The following is a 14,581-nucleotide window of genomic DNA, read 5'->3' as shown; positions in this document are numbered from 1 at the left end:
ACTTGTTTAGAATTCAAAGAAAATTCATCATTTGGGAATGACATTTAGCCTACAGAATTCAGAAATTGAGAAAATTGAGGAAAAAGATTCGTGCTTGAAAGTGTTTTAAAATATAATGATCCTAACTCATTTTAAAAGTTACTTTATAGAATTTGCATCTCATAAGTTAATTTTCTGGTAAAGATTTCTCCACTCTGAGCTTTTAGGGATTACATATAACTTCATGAAGAAAACTCAGGAAGGATTAAAATTTTCTAACAGAAAATTTGAGTTCCATTTGATTGGACAAAGGGGATGGAGAGAAAGATGGGGGCATGGGGGCAGGAAAGATGGTGGAATGAGATGGACATCATAACCCTAGGTACATGGATGACTGCCCATATGGTGCAATGCTACATTGTGTAGAATCAGAGAAATAAAAAGTTATGCTCTATTTTGTATGTACAGTAAATCAAAAGTGCATTCTGCTGTCGTATATACCTAATTAGAATAAATAAATGTTTTTTTAAAAAAGAAAGAAAATTTGAGTTCCAGTCTTAAAATCCTCAGTGAGTAATCGAATAAGTAAAAATAAATAAATAAAGTCGCAGGCATAGTTTCTAGTCTGAAAAATTAGGTAAGTAGTTTCCTATATGCCTACAAGGAAAGTTTGTCATAAATAGAAAAATATCTGTGAAATACCTTTGAATTCAGTCTTTGGAGTGAAGTTGCTATATACACTCATCAGTAATGTAGTTTTTACAAGTTCATAGTGTCAAATGTCCTTTTACAATAACTTTCTCAGTTTTGAAATATTCAATTGGTACTTAATTTGTATTTTTTATGCTGTAGTTAATGTGCTAACCCCCCCACACACATTCACACACACCAGAGGAAGGAACTGTATTGTGGAAAATAATTTGTATTGTAATGGAGTATGGCAGGTTGTATGACTGCCAGGGTTAGAATTATGAATCATCTCTCGTGTTTTTAGCTAAATAAAGGCAATCTGCCTAAGGTGGAGGAAAAAAAAAATTCTCTAAACCACAAACCATCCAATCACACAAAGACAAATCAGCCTTTAGACAAATCAAATGTCTTCATTTAAAGCTGACCTGGATTTGGCACTCTGCCTGTCTTTTCCAAAACTCTTAACAATATACTTTCACAAATAGTTTAAAAACATGCATATTGAAAAGCATACCTTTTGCAATGTTGTTGTTACAAACAAGAAACTCGTTAACCCAGGGAAGACAATTGCTTGGGGAAAGGAGAGTTTTCTTCCGAGTTAGCAACATGTAAATGCAGGATTAGTGGGTGGGATTGAGGTGTGCTGGGGTGCATAAATAGAGGCTCTGAATTGTGCTGGCACACTCAGAAGCTTGGACACATCCCAGCCGGTTCACAAGGCAGGTGGGTGGGGAAAACCAGGTAAGGCTCTTGTCAACAGCTTTGGAATGGCTCTTGTTAGAGTGAGCTTTGGCCTCTGATTGCTCTGTAACTTTGCAGACTATCAACCGACAGAGAAATGCAAGTTTCCTGGGTTGCCCTGAAGTGAGGTTTGGAGATGGAAAAATGAAATTTCCACCAAAGGCTTACTGGGACCTTTGACTAAAGCTGTAGTGTTAACATTCCTGAACAGGTTCAAAGTGGTGATTTCTCCATTAAGAAACAAGAGGTTTAAAGCAGGTGAATTATAGGAGTTTTGAAGCTTGAGACAGGGCCCATGGATGTCCATTCAGTCACTATCTATGCTCTGCTTCTTTCCCACTGGCTAAGCAAAGACCCAAAAGCTCCTCCAATGCGAAAATTTAGCTCAAATTGCCCCTGTGGAATATATTATTACAAATCAGAAAGAGTTTCTTTTTCTTTTTTTTTTTTTTTTGGTCTGGTGTAAAGACATTCTTGTTGTTGTTCATTTATTTGTTTTCAATCTTAAAATTCATCGGCTTGTCGGTTAGAAGAAAGTGAGTTACTTTGCTGGATATAATATGTAATAACAGGGACTCTGAAACCTCCTGCAACTTCATTTTTTGTTAAAGATAAGACCAGGATGGAGCAACCAGTAAAAAGTCGTGTCACAAAGTGTCAGTGTGTGTTCATGTTCCTGTGTATGTGTGTTTCCAAATTATCAAAATCTTCCAAAGTTAGCATTGTGTTTTGAGGAGCTTATGCAGAAAGTATATGGAGCAGAGTCTCTTCATGTTATGAAAACTCGGTGGAGTGAATCTGAGAAAATCACCCAGAGCAGGATGTTTGCACAGCAGGAGTTATATTAGCCTTCCTTCAGTCATCCTGCCATAAAACACATGTAATCTACCAATAGTTCCAACCTATAACCCGTGGAACTATTGCAAGGGCTCCTGTGAACTAGGTATATGAGAATTGTCAACAGACTGAAGTGCTTTGCCCCCAATTTACTATTATTTTTTCAAATATTCATAGATGCTATTATAAAATCCAAAATCAAATGTCTTTTGATAAATTCAAAGTAGTTTACATTTCTGAACCAATATTTCAAAAGTATAGTGATTCTCACAAGGAAGTTCTTTTTTTATTTTAAAAAGTAGTTTTTATATTAAGAGGGCTGGGTATTGTTGACTTATATTATACTTGAGTTATTTTTGTAGACCTTTAGAAGACAAAAGTTATTACTGGCATTTCTACATCTTTATGAATATAAAAAAAAATGAAGAAATTAAGTTGGGAATGGTGGTGCACACTGCGATCCCAGCTACTCAGGTGGCCGAGGCTAGAGAATCACAAGTTCAAGACCAGTCTGGGCAACTTAGAAAAATTCTGTCTCAAAGTAAAAAGTACTGGGAATATAGCTTAGTCATAGAGTTCTTGCCTAGTTCTTGCATGAATAAGGCTCTGGAGTTGATCCTAAGCATTGAAAAAACAAATTAAAGAAAGAAAAAAATTATATCCCTGAATTTTGCTTATGTCTTTTCTAAGATATTATGTGGCTACCTACTAACACTTGTTTAGTTTAACAGAACACATCTCTTGGATTTGGTATTTTTAGTTGTAGATGGACACAACTTTATTTTATTTTTATTATTATTATTTTTTTAATGTGGCCCTGGGGTCAAACCCAGTGGCCTAGAGCATGCTAGGCAAGCATCTACCACTGAGCCACAACCCTGGCCCAGCAACATTCTTTCTAATCATCTAATGCTTAGTGAAACATTGCCACTTGAGCTATCAAATTGTTTGAAACTCCCGGCTTGCAAACACTAAGCAACAATGATTCATCCTGCTTCCTTTGAAGAGTCTGACTTAATTAAAAAACTACCCCAGTATTAGGTGCCATGGTTCCCTATTTCTTTTTAAGAAATATTAGTGTTTGGCTTTACCAGAATCCCAAGTCTGGCTTTCTATGCTCTGGCCCCAAGATAACCTTACTGACTTGTGGCGCCACCACTATGCTCACTAAGCTCACCCTTTCTCTCAGCACTCATGGAACTTATCTTGTCATTCACATTCCTGTTCCCAGGCATCTAAGCCTGCCTAGCAGAAAGGAAAAAAGAAATTTCACAGACACCCCTGGGGTTTATTTCTTCATGTTATGAATCTCACAGAATATTTTTTGCTCTACAGTGTATGCCCACAACGACCCACCTCTGAAGACCCACACAAAGAATGTTTCACTGGAAGGAACTTGACTTTGATTGTCTCAGTCAATTCAAAGCTAATACAGAGTTTGAGTAACATTACACCAGGGAGAGAGTTGTGTGGGTGCAAATCTTCAGTTAAGTGACAAAGCTGGCAGGTTCTAAATGAAATAAGGAATTGATCATTTTATTTATAGCTCATTCTTCAATGGCAATGTACCCATTTTAACTTAAAGAAACCAGTCTGTTTAGGGTAATTGTTTTAGGGAGGAGAGAAGAAGCCAGCCCTGTAAAATGAAAAGATCTAGAAGTTTTTGTGCTGGACCCACCTCACAAATGTTATCTCTCTGAACTTTGGATTCTTCACCTACATAATGAGGCATTGGGGAAGTGGGAAAGAAGTAGTAATGCTTAAAATAACTTCTGGTACTATACCTTTTTTTCAAGAGTATATACAGACAGGACTGGGATGTAGCTTAGTAGTAACCTAGCATGCATGAAGCCCTGGACTTAATCTCCAGCACTGTGGGGGGGGGGGAAGTTTATACATCTAACTAGTTATCTCCTTCCTTAAGTTATATCTGTTTCTCTTATGGATCTATATCTATTGATAGATAGGGGAAGACACAGAGACCGACATATAATGTATTTTTTTATTTCTTTATTTTTTGTACCAGAGATTGAACTCGGGGTGCTCAACCACTGAGCCACATCCCCAGCCCGTTTTAAAATATTTTATTTAGAGGTAGGTTCTTACTGAGTTGCTTAGGGTCTCACCAAATTGCTAAGGCTGAGTTTGAACTTGCAATCTTCCTGCCTCAGCCTCCCAAGCTACTGGGATGACAGGCGTGCACCACTGTGCCCATCACATACTGTGTATTCTTATGAAAATCCCATGGGAGTTAGCTTTTATTCCAATCTCACGGAGTCCAGTCTCAGAAGAGCCTGTTTCTGTTCTATTCCACTACACACAGATTCTGTGACATAATCTATAGATCTTGAAGAGTCCTAATTCCTTCTTGTTTGTTTTCCATATAGATTTGCCATGGAGAAAATTTCAATGTCAGCGTTCTTGCTCCTTGTGGCCCTCTCCTACAGTCTGGCCAAAGAGACAACAGTCAAACCTGGAGCTAAAAAGGACACAAAGGACTCTCAACCCAAACTGCCACAGACCCTCTCCAGAGGTGGGAGTCAGCCTCTCGTTGGCTTTCAGCTCCTACTTCGTTGGGAAGGACTTCCTAACTCTTGGTGCTGAAATGCATGCACAGAATATATTTTACTCTGTTTCTTTTAGATTTATCCTAGTTTATAATTACTTCTACTTTCTCAAGGTTTTTTTTCTCAAGGTTGTTTTGAGTATATATTTATTCCAGTCTTCACTATTGCTTCTCAGTAGGTTTTGGCCTGAAATTATAGTGGTTTGAAATATGCTGGTTTATTTTGTTTTAGGTTGGGGTGATCTACTCATCTGGACTCAGACATATGAAGAAGCTCTATACAAATCCAAGACGAGGTAAAGACAATGGTTACACAGAGCCCTCTCTGGGCTCTCAAGAGCACCATCTAGTGACCCTAGGTCTATATGAAATCCTACCCACCAAAAATCACCCTTTGTCTCTTACAGTAACAAGCCCTTGATGATTATTCATCACTTGGATGAATGCCCACACAGCCAAGGTATTTATTCTTCTAAATATGATTTTCTTTATGAGCTTTTAGGTAGAACCAGGGTTCGGATCACCTATCTTTATACCAGTAGAAATAAGAAAGGAGGGCTGGGGTTGTGGCTTAGTGGTAAAGTGCTTGCCTCGTACATGTGAGGCACTGGGTTCGATTCTCAGCACCGCAAATAAATAAATGATTAAGGGTCCATCAACAACTAAAAAAAATTTTTAAAAAAGAAAGAAATAAGAGAGGGCTGGAGCTGGGAATATAGCTTTATGTTAGAACACTTGCCTAGCACAAGAGTGAGGCCCTGGGTTCACTCTCCAGTTATTAAAAATAATAATTATTATTATTATTATTATATATATACACATATATATGTATGCGTATGTGTATATATATTTATAAATATATAAATATAATATTTTATATATTTATTTATATATAAAAATATATAAATATATGTATGTATATATATAAAGAAGTATATATTATGTAGTAAAAACATGTTTTAAAGTAACTCAAATATTTACACATTTTGTGTTCATCATTGATGCATATTTTGAACATTAAGCTCTCAGATTCATCTCGACTTCATGATTTCTCTTATGTACCACATTCAAGACATCAGCATATACTGTTGACTTTACCTTCAAAGACCTTCTGCCAGCACTAGCTTCACCCACATGCAACCTGTGCCAGGACCCATAACTTAAAAGGCTCCCACACTTGATTTAGTTCTCTGCTACCAATGTCTTAAAATTATGAACAATTCTTGAACAAAAGGTTTTGCATTTTCATTTTGCCCTTGGGATACATTATCTAGCTGGTCCTGACCAAATCCAATCACTTCTTTTTCATATATATATTTTAGCTGTAGATGGACACGATACCTTTATTTTATTTATTTTTATGTGGTGCTGAGGATTGAACCCAGGGCTTCACACATGGGAGGCGAGCACTCTACCACTGAGCCACAACCCCAGCCCTCCAAGTACTTCTTATTGCTTCAAGGCCCAAGCCAAGATCACATCTGCTCTAGAATGCTGTAACGGCCACTAACTCATCACCCTCCCGTCAGTTCTCCACACAGAAACCAGAGAGAGGCTAATGAATACAAAGCAAATCCTGTCACTCTTTTGCTCAAATGGCTTCTCCTCACAGGCAGAATTAAGCCCCAAGTGCTGACCAGTCTAGCCAAAGGCTACCTTTCCTTTCCCACCATTCTCCCTTGCTCTCAGAGTCCTCTATCTAGCCTGGACTTTATGCTATTTCTTGAGCCTCACGGCCCACTCTCATATTGAGGCTATTGCTTTTGCAGTTTCCTCTGCCAAGAGTGACCTGCCCCCCAAATTTTAACTCGCTACCCACATAATGGACCACCCTGTCTTCAATGTCGTTTCCTCAGAGAGGTCTGCCCTATCTCTTAAACCCCTTGCCTCACTTATTCTTCAAAGTACACATCTCCACCTGAAATTACTAAATACTTGCTTATGTACTTGTTTTTGGTCTGTCCCTCACACAAGCCTCTCTACAGAAAAAGCATATGCTTTTCTCTTTATTGCATCTTCCCCAGAGCATAAAACTATACCTGCCACATAGTAGGCAGTCGGTAAATATGTGTTAAAAAAAGGTAAATGGGTGAGTGAATGGAAAAAAAGCAAAGGGAGACAATGGTTGGGTGTTATTTCACAAATCGTTCACTGAAAGGGCAAGGTGTATTGCATTTGAAACACAACTTGGGGACTGGGGTGTAGCTCAGTGGTAGAGCACCTTGTCTGGCATGTTCAAGGCCCTGGGTCCATCCCAGCCTGGCAGAACAAGAAAACACAACTGATTTAAAAATACAACAGAAAACAAGAGTTTTAACCCATGCTGACACTATTTAATGATGTTGCTTTACATTGTAGCTTTAAAGAAAGTGTTTGCTGACAATAAAGATATCCAGAAATTGGCGGAGCAGTTTGTCCTCCTCAATCTAGTTGTAAGTTTGCTTTTCATCATTAACATCCCCCCCCTCCAGTTCATTATGTGAAAAGGGTGATTCATTTTTCTATATATCTCAGTCATACTGCATTAACTGGGATCTCTTCCAAATAGCCCATCTCATAGATTGGAAAGAAAAAAAAAAGATACTTCATCTTATTGATAATCTATCTGGCATGTCTATGTTTTTATTTAGTAATTAATAACCTTAGCCTGTCAGAAACAAACAAACAAAAAAACCTCTCCTGCAGCAAGGATATTTTCTATTTCTGTAATAATGGAAAGGTAATTACATTTTGCAAAGTACTTCCTGTGTCTGTGCCCCAGAAGTCCTGGCTTCTCAATCACTGTCCCTTTGCCATGTGAAGAAGCCAGTTCCCAGGCTTTCTGAATCTAGATCCTGCCTCTTCACACTGTAGCTTCATGTATTCCCACTTGACTTCACCATGGACACTTCTCCTGATGTTCAAGCTTCCTGTCTTCCCCAGGGGGAGACATAATGGGCTTTTGGGTTTGGTTTGGTTTTGTACCAGAGATTGAACTCCAGGGTGTTTAACCACTGAGGCACATCCCCACCCTTTGTTATTTTGAGACAGGGTCTCACTAAATTGCTTGGGCCCTTGCTAAATTGCTACGGCTGGCTTAGAATTTACCATCCTCCTACCTCAGCCTCCCCTGAGTTGCTGGGATCACAGGCATACTCCATCATGCCCAGCTCCACTTTCCTTTTGAAAGTGAACAAACAAAATCAATTCTACTAAGCATATGTTCCCTTGAGCCTCTCTTCCTCATCTTCTTCAAAGAACAATCCATATCAATAATTCTTTCTCATCTCCCTTCCATAGGCTCCTCTTCCTCTTTCTACTCCTAATGTGAATGAATCAATGAATCTCTATTTGATAACCCACTTTTTTTATATCTTGTATTCTCTGTGGACATCATCAACTATACTTGAGTTAAATTGATTCCTATACACTAATTTCCTACATCTTACCTAAACATGCAACAACTTCCAACTTGCCTATCCAACCCTGTTCCAGATAGTTCATAATTAGCTTAAACTCAATATGCTCCACACCTTGGTTCAGGTTTTTCAAATAGCTCATTTGTCTTTATTCCCTATTTCACTGAAAGCAGTGCTTTTCTGGATCACACTCTCCTTATCTGTAGTCGTCAAGAAGCTCTCTGCTCATACATTCTAAATGTTCCTGCTATCATTATACATTGCAGTGTATGACCTTTCACTTCACCTAGCTTACTGCAGTGTTACTAAGCATCTTCCTGCCTACAAGATAAACCCACCTGATCCCACAGGGCTATCAGGGCAATCACTCTAAGGACCAAACAGGTCGTGGTGCCTCTTCAAGCATCCCTTCAGGAGCTCGTAAGTGTTTCTGAGCAAATGAAAACTCTGTGGCATGGTGAGCAGGGCCAGTCAGAAGATGCCCCCAGAAGCAACTTAACTGCTCTCAAGAGTCCATAATGCTTCACTATGACCAAGCGTTGGTCATACAACGCTTGGTCATACAAGAAAGTGCCATGTTTTCCTCTCATACCTTTGCACTTAACCGACCGACCTACTTCATGGAGTGATCTTTTTTCCCCACATAATTAATCCCTGTTCACTTTAATATTCCTCCTCACCCACTTCAGAAAGTCTCCTGGAACTTTCATATTGGGATCAATGTCCTGCTCCAGTCATCCAAAACCCTGTATATCCCATCATAACATTTCACCCACTGGACCCTCAGCATGCACTTTCCTACCTGGATCTCACAAAAGACTATGCATTCATTAAAAATAAGCACTGTGTCTTGCTAAATCAGTAACATTCTAAATAGAAACCGACAGATGAATGCTCAAGAAAATCCTTTTGGTTTTTATAATTTCTCCAAAAATATCTTCTGCTTTTTTTTCCTTTAATCCATCTCCTCCTACCTCATCCAAGATTTCTTCCCCCACAACATCACAACTCCTTCCAGATACTCCTTCTTGAACTTCTTTGGTCTTTCCATATCACATCCATTCAATTCTTTACCTCATGGTCTGCATCACATGCTGTTCTTATTATTTCATGCACGTAACTTATCTCCCTACCTATATCCATAAATTCTTTGGAGCAGATATCTTCTGTTCTTAGCCCACTAACAAATACAATCTTTTTCTTTTTTTTTTTGGTATTGAGGATTGAACTCAGGGACACTCGACCACTGAGCCACATCCCCAGCTCTATTTAGTATTTTATTTAGAGACAGGGTCTCGCTGAGTTACTTAGCATCTCGATTTTGCTCAGGCTGGCTTTGAACTCGCCATCCTCCTGTTTTAGCCTCCTGAGCCACTGCGATTACAGGCATTTGCCACCAGGCTAGGCACAAACACAATCTTGAGTTAAAAAGTTTGAAAATAATCAAAGAGTAAGCAAACTAAAATCTGCATTTCTTTTTTAAATCTTAGTATGAAACAACCGACAAACATCTTTCTCCTGATGGCCAGTACGTCCCCAGGATTATGTTTGTGGGTAAGTGAGAGTGACAAGATAAAACATGCTCAATACACTGTGCAAGTGCTGCACATCCCTTTCTCTCCTCCTCACACTACTCTGCCACTTCGCCACAGTCAAGATCACTGCTAAACTCTAGCAAGGCATTCCTGTGGATGTGGCATTTCACAGCATATTTTCTTTAGTGTGAGCTTCAACCTATTTACACAGACAACTTCTTTCCTCATCAGCTAATTTTAACTTTTCATTTTCTGCCACAATACATCTGAGAAAGAAGCACCATGTTTCTCTCATTGGTAGAATGGCACTCAGACCTCTTTTGGGTGCATCTTATTTTTAAGATCTTTTCTCATTAACCATTTAACTTCAAGCTACATATAAAACATGACAAAATGGATTTAAATCTAAGAAATATAAATAGACACAAAAGACTCAAATTTCTATTTTTTAAAAATTTTTAGTTATAGATGGACTTTATTTTATTTATTTTTATGTGATGCTGAGGATAGAACCCAGTGCCTCACACATGCTAGATGAGCGCTCTACCACTGAGCCACAGTCCCAGCCCCTCAAATTTCTACCTTTAAAATGCAGCTAATTAAACAACAAAGTAAAAAATAGTGGGGAACAATTAGTGTTTATTTGACCTTGCTGTTCTTAAGGGCTTGCATTCTTCCATTTGTTAAAAGAAAATGAAAACCAGCATTAAATGTAAGTTTCTAATTATCCAGGTTGCTCTTGGTAAAACATGTCAACTACAATGCAATTATTCCAGAAGTTTACAATAATTCTGTAGGAATGGATGTTAATATTCTCACCAATAAAACATCATCCCCCAAATATATATAATCCTGTTTTCAGGTCACTTTAGACAGAACAACAGGTTTCATATCCTTTTCCAAAAACAACACAGCACAGCTGTCCAATGCTCCCAGCCCTGCATTGGCTGGGCAGCAGAGTAGACGGGATGGAGCGTGATGCAGAACACACAGTGTTCAACAGGACATGAGTACTTAGGCTCATCGTGAAATAAAAGCTACTTGTAAAAAACAAAACAAAAATCCCATTCCTTTTATCTCTGCAGACCCATCCCTGACAGTCAGAGCTGACATCACCGGAAGATATTCAAATCGTCTCTATGCTTATGAACCTTCGGACACAGCTTTATGTAAGTGGTACTTCCAATTTGAATGTTGTCCAGGTGTAGCACAACGAGGTTGGTTATAGTGGTGGGATGAGAGGGCACAGGTGAAGTGAGAGAGAGCTCTGCTAAGTACAGCAGAGACAGAATCAGTTTGACCTTAACGAGGTAAATCACTCTCATTCCAATTCAATTTATTTTATTTTTATCTCAAGTGAAGAAGAACCCTTTAGAACAGGTATCTTTTTCTCTAGAAAAGTTCCATGACCACATTACCTGGACTTCAGGTTATCTCTCAGGCACACTAACTAACACATAACCCCTTCCTTCACAGAATTGATGCAAGAGTTGCAATAATTAGCATAGTTTTTCTCCCCAAATCACAAACCGAAATAATATAGTCCAGCTTGTTGAAGCTGAAGTCAGGCTCAATTTAAAGATCAATGGGCAAGATGATCCAAGGAATAGCCAAGATACTCACTTTTTTTAGCAGTTGCCATATTGGAAGAGAGAGGGGAGTGGGGGAGGAGGAGGCAGGCACACACTTGAGGCAGATGAGGTACCTAAATGGGAGAATATACCTGGCTATGACATCTGCTTATTCCTACTGGGAAGAAAACTGGGTTTTATCCTGGGAACCAGTACTGATCAATTATTGTGACTGCCTAGAACCTCACTACCCATATGTTAGCCATTAGCCACTTGTTGCTATGTAATTTTTTTTTTTTGCTCTTAAATTTTTAATTACTATTAAAAATTCCGTTTTTCAGTTATACCATCCATATTCCAAATACTAAGTCCACAGCAAGGGGTTTTCTACTGGAGAGCACTGGCTTAGAATATTTTGCTGGGGCAGAAAGTCTGTGCCTTATCCACGGAACAACTCCTCATGGTTCATTAATGTCTCTAGTAGGAGCCGTGCAGACAAGGGGAAGCACATTGCAAGTCCTGACCATTCTTGAGCTAGCAGCATGTATCCTATAATGCCCTATAGAACAGACATGTAATAAATATTTGTGGAACGTGTGAATAAGCAGCTGCTCAGTGTAGGTCTCTCATGTGGATATCCTGTCACCAGATCCCAAATCTCATATTCATGAGTTGCTGCTAAAGGGATACAAGTTAGAAGCTTGGGTTCTGGTGCACAGCTCCAGCACTTGTTATAGCTGTGTGATCCTGCACAAACTATGCTTAGCCCCATCTAAGCCTGTTTCATTATCTAAAAATGAAGTGACAGAGTTTTTTTGGTACTGGGGATTGAATTCAGGGGTTTCTTACCACTGAATCACATCTCAGGTCCTTTTTGTATTTTATTTAAAGATGGGGTGTCACTGAGTTGCTTAGGGACTCAACTAATTTGCTGAGGCTGACTTTGAACTCGGGATGCTCCTGCCTCAGCCTCCTGAGTCATTGGGATTACATGCGTGCACCACCATACCCAATGCTAATAGGGTGTTCATTTGGATTAATTTATCTGTGTCAAACACTTGGTTTACTATTATTTGTAATTTATATTCCACCCAATTCTAAAACAATTTGCAGTAGCTTCACACACCTAATGGATATTTCCTATGAACATGGTTTAAAATGTACTTCTATTAGTCAAAATTATATGCTTCCAATAGAGCTTATGAAGAGATTCTTTTGTAAGAAGAGTTGGAGAAAAGATCTGAGAAGGAATGAGCACACTAGAAAACTGGGTGGTCACAAAAGCCATGGCACATAATTTTAGAAAAAAAATTACAGTATATTACCAGCAATTCATTCCATGATTTAAAGGCACCCTGTTAAGCAATGAATAGAGTACTGTGTCTGGAGATTGATTATATTTATTATTTAAAACCTGATACAATTTGTGATGATACTTGATTATCCTAACCTTTTGTCCCACCAGTGCTTGACAACATGAAGAAAGCTCTCAAGTTGCTGAAGACTGAATTGTAGAGAAAAAAGCAAAGTCTTCAAGCTCTTTGCTTTGTTTCGAGCCTTGAGACTTGGAACCAGGGACTTCAAAAGACCAGAGAATGCAGAAGCCCAGATGGACATGCAGATTAGATTATGGTTTAATGTTACAGCCTCTATTTTTTTTAATGGTTTCAAGTATACATGTATAAAAACAATATCATTATCTACCTTAATGAGCCATGATTTTCTAAAAAATAAATCCTTACGGGGGTAGCCAAACTGAATTTACCTTTTTTTTTTTTTTTTTTTTGTTGCATCAACTTGGCCTTTCACAGAAAAGGCTACCTGGTTCATTCACCAATAAAACTATTGGACACACACACACACACACACACACACACACACAAATATCAAGGAGGGAATAAGATAAAACTAGTTCAAACAATGAAAACCAAAGACAAAGTTGACAAAGTTGTCATTCTGCCACACCCCAGGTTCTCACTGACTAAAAGCAAGCGTGAGCATAATCAACAGAAACATCAAAGAGCAAACATTTCACTGTGAAAAACCACATAGAGCACCCCAAGAAAGCCAGCTTCCTGCTTAGAGACAACCCTCCCCACCTGGGCACTAACTCCTAGGGATACATTTTAGGAATTCAATTTTATTCACCAAATGGTCTCAGGAAGTATCTGGCTAGTAAGTCAGTGGAAAGGTCATTCAACGAACCATCTGTACCCCTAAGCACATCCTAAAGAAATCCTGGGAATGGGCTTTGCTCTCTCAAGGTCTAGAGCACTGGCCTAGAATAAATTCAGTCTGAATCCTCTTCTTTGCCAACACGTGATGGTCTGTGAGAAGAGCAAAGGGCAGTGATAGCACGTTGATGAGGCAGAGATCAGAGGTCAGTGATGTTTGGAAAAAGGGGTGAGAAGGTGAGGCATCAAGAAAGGGAAACAGCTTTACCGACTTTTAATCCTGTATTGTGCTTTTTAAAAAATCAGAATTGAGCTGTGTATAGTGACGTATACCTGTAATCCCAGCGACTCAGGGAGGCAGGAGGATCACAAGTTTGAAGCCAGCCTGAGCAATTTAACAAAACCGCCCCCCACCACCAGAAAAAAAAAAAAAAAACTTTCAGAGGTACACTTGCAACCACAGGAAATGTGTACATACAAGATTAAAGTGTTGAAGATTCAAACGTTAAAATGGTTTTCATAAACTCATGAAAACAGTTACAATGCCTGTTCTTTCTACCAAATTCATCCACTGCCATTTCACCATCTTTCATTTGTGCTTAAATAAATTTCAAGTGAGAGTGTATCTTAACCTTTTATCTCTGCCTACTAATCTGTATACTAAGAAACAGAAGAGTACCATGAGACTGGAGAATATTATGTCCAGCAGCTACATAAAAATGTTAACACCACAGTGGGAAATGTAAAATGGTGCAGCCACTGTGGAAAACAATATCTCAGCTCCTCAAACTAGCAAACACAGAATTACCATACAACCCAGCAATTGCACTTTTGGGTGTATATTCCAAAGAATTGAAACCAGGGTACAGATATTTATACACCCATGCCCAGAGCAGTATTTTTCATAATAGCTAAATGATGGAAGCAACCCAAGTGCCCATCAATGGATGAATGGATCAACAAAGTATATCATATGTAAAACTATGTACATACATACACACACACATACATACATACACACACACACACACACACACACACAAAGGAAAATTATTCAATCTTAAAAAAGGAAACCCTTGAATATGTTACA

General features: G+C 38.7%; 1 protein-coding gene across 2 annotated transcripts; it reads left to right on the top strand.

Annotated features, from left to right (window-relative positions):
* The first annotated feature begins 1,347 nt into the window (after nt 1–1,347).
* Agr2 (anterior gradient 2, protein disulphide isomerase family member) lies at nt 1,348–13,077 on the top strand. Of its 2 annotated transcripts, none has more exons than XM_015498155.2 (8): nt 1,348–1,410; nt 4,635–4,780; nt 5,046–5,109; nt 5,221–5,273; nt 7,172–7,245; nt 9,702–9,765; nt 10,832–10,915; nt 12,783–13,077. In XM_015498155.2, the coding sequence occupies exons 2-8, from the start codon at nt 4,642–4,644 to the stop codon at nt 12,830–12,832; spliced, it is 528 nt and encodes a 175-aa protein (XP_015353641.1). In that variant the 5' UTR covers nt 1,348–1,410; nt 4,635–4,641; the 3' UTR covers nt 12,833–13,077. The 2 variants fall into 2 exon arrangements, with proteins under 2 accessions (XP_015353641.1, XP_015353643.1); XM_015498157.2 differs by having other exon boundaries at nt 1,353–1,392.
* Nucleotides 13,078–14,581: the final 1,504 nt, after the last annotated feature.

Source organism: Marmota marmota, unplaced genomic scaffold (genome assembly GCF_001458135.2).
Source record: "Marmota marmota marmota unplaced genomic scaffold, marMar, whole genome shotgun sequence".
NCBI lineage: Eukaryota > Metazoa > Chordata > Mammalia > Rodentia > Sciuridae > Marmota > Marmota marmota.
The sequence above is the reverse complement of the archived record's forward strand: the minus strand, read 5'-3'. Positions and strand labels throughout refer to the sequence as shown.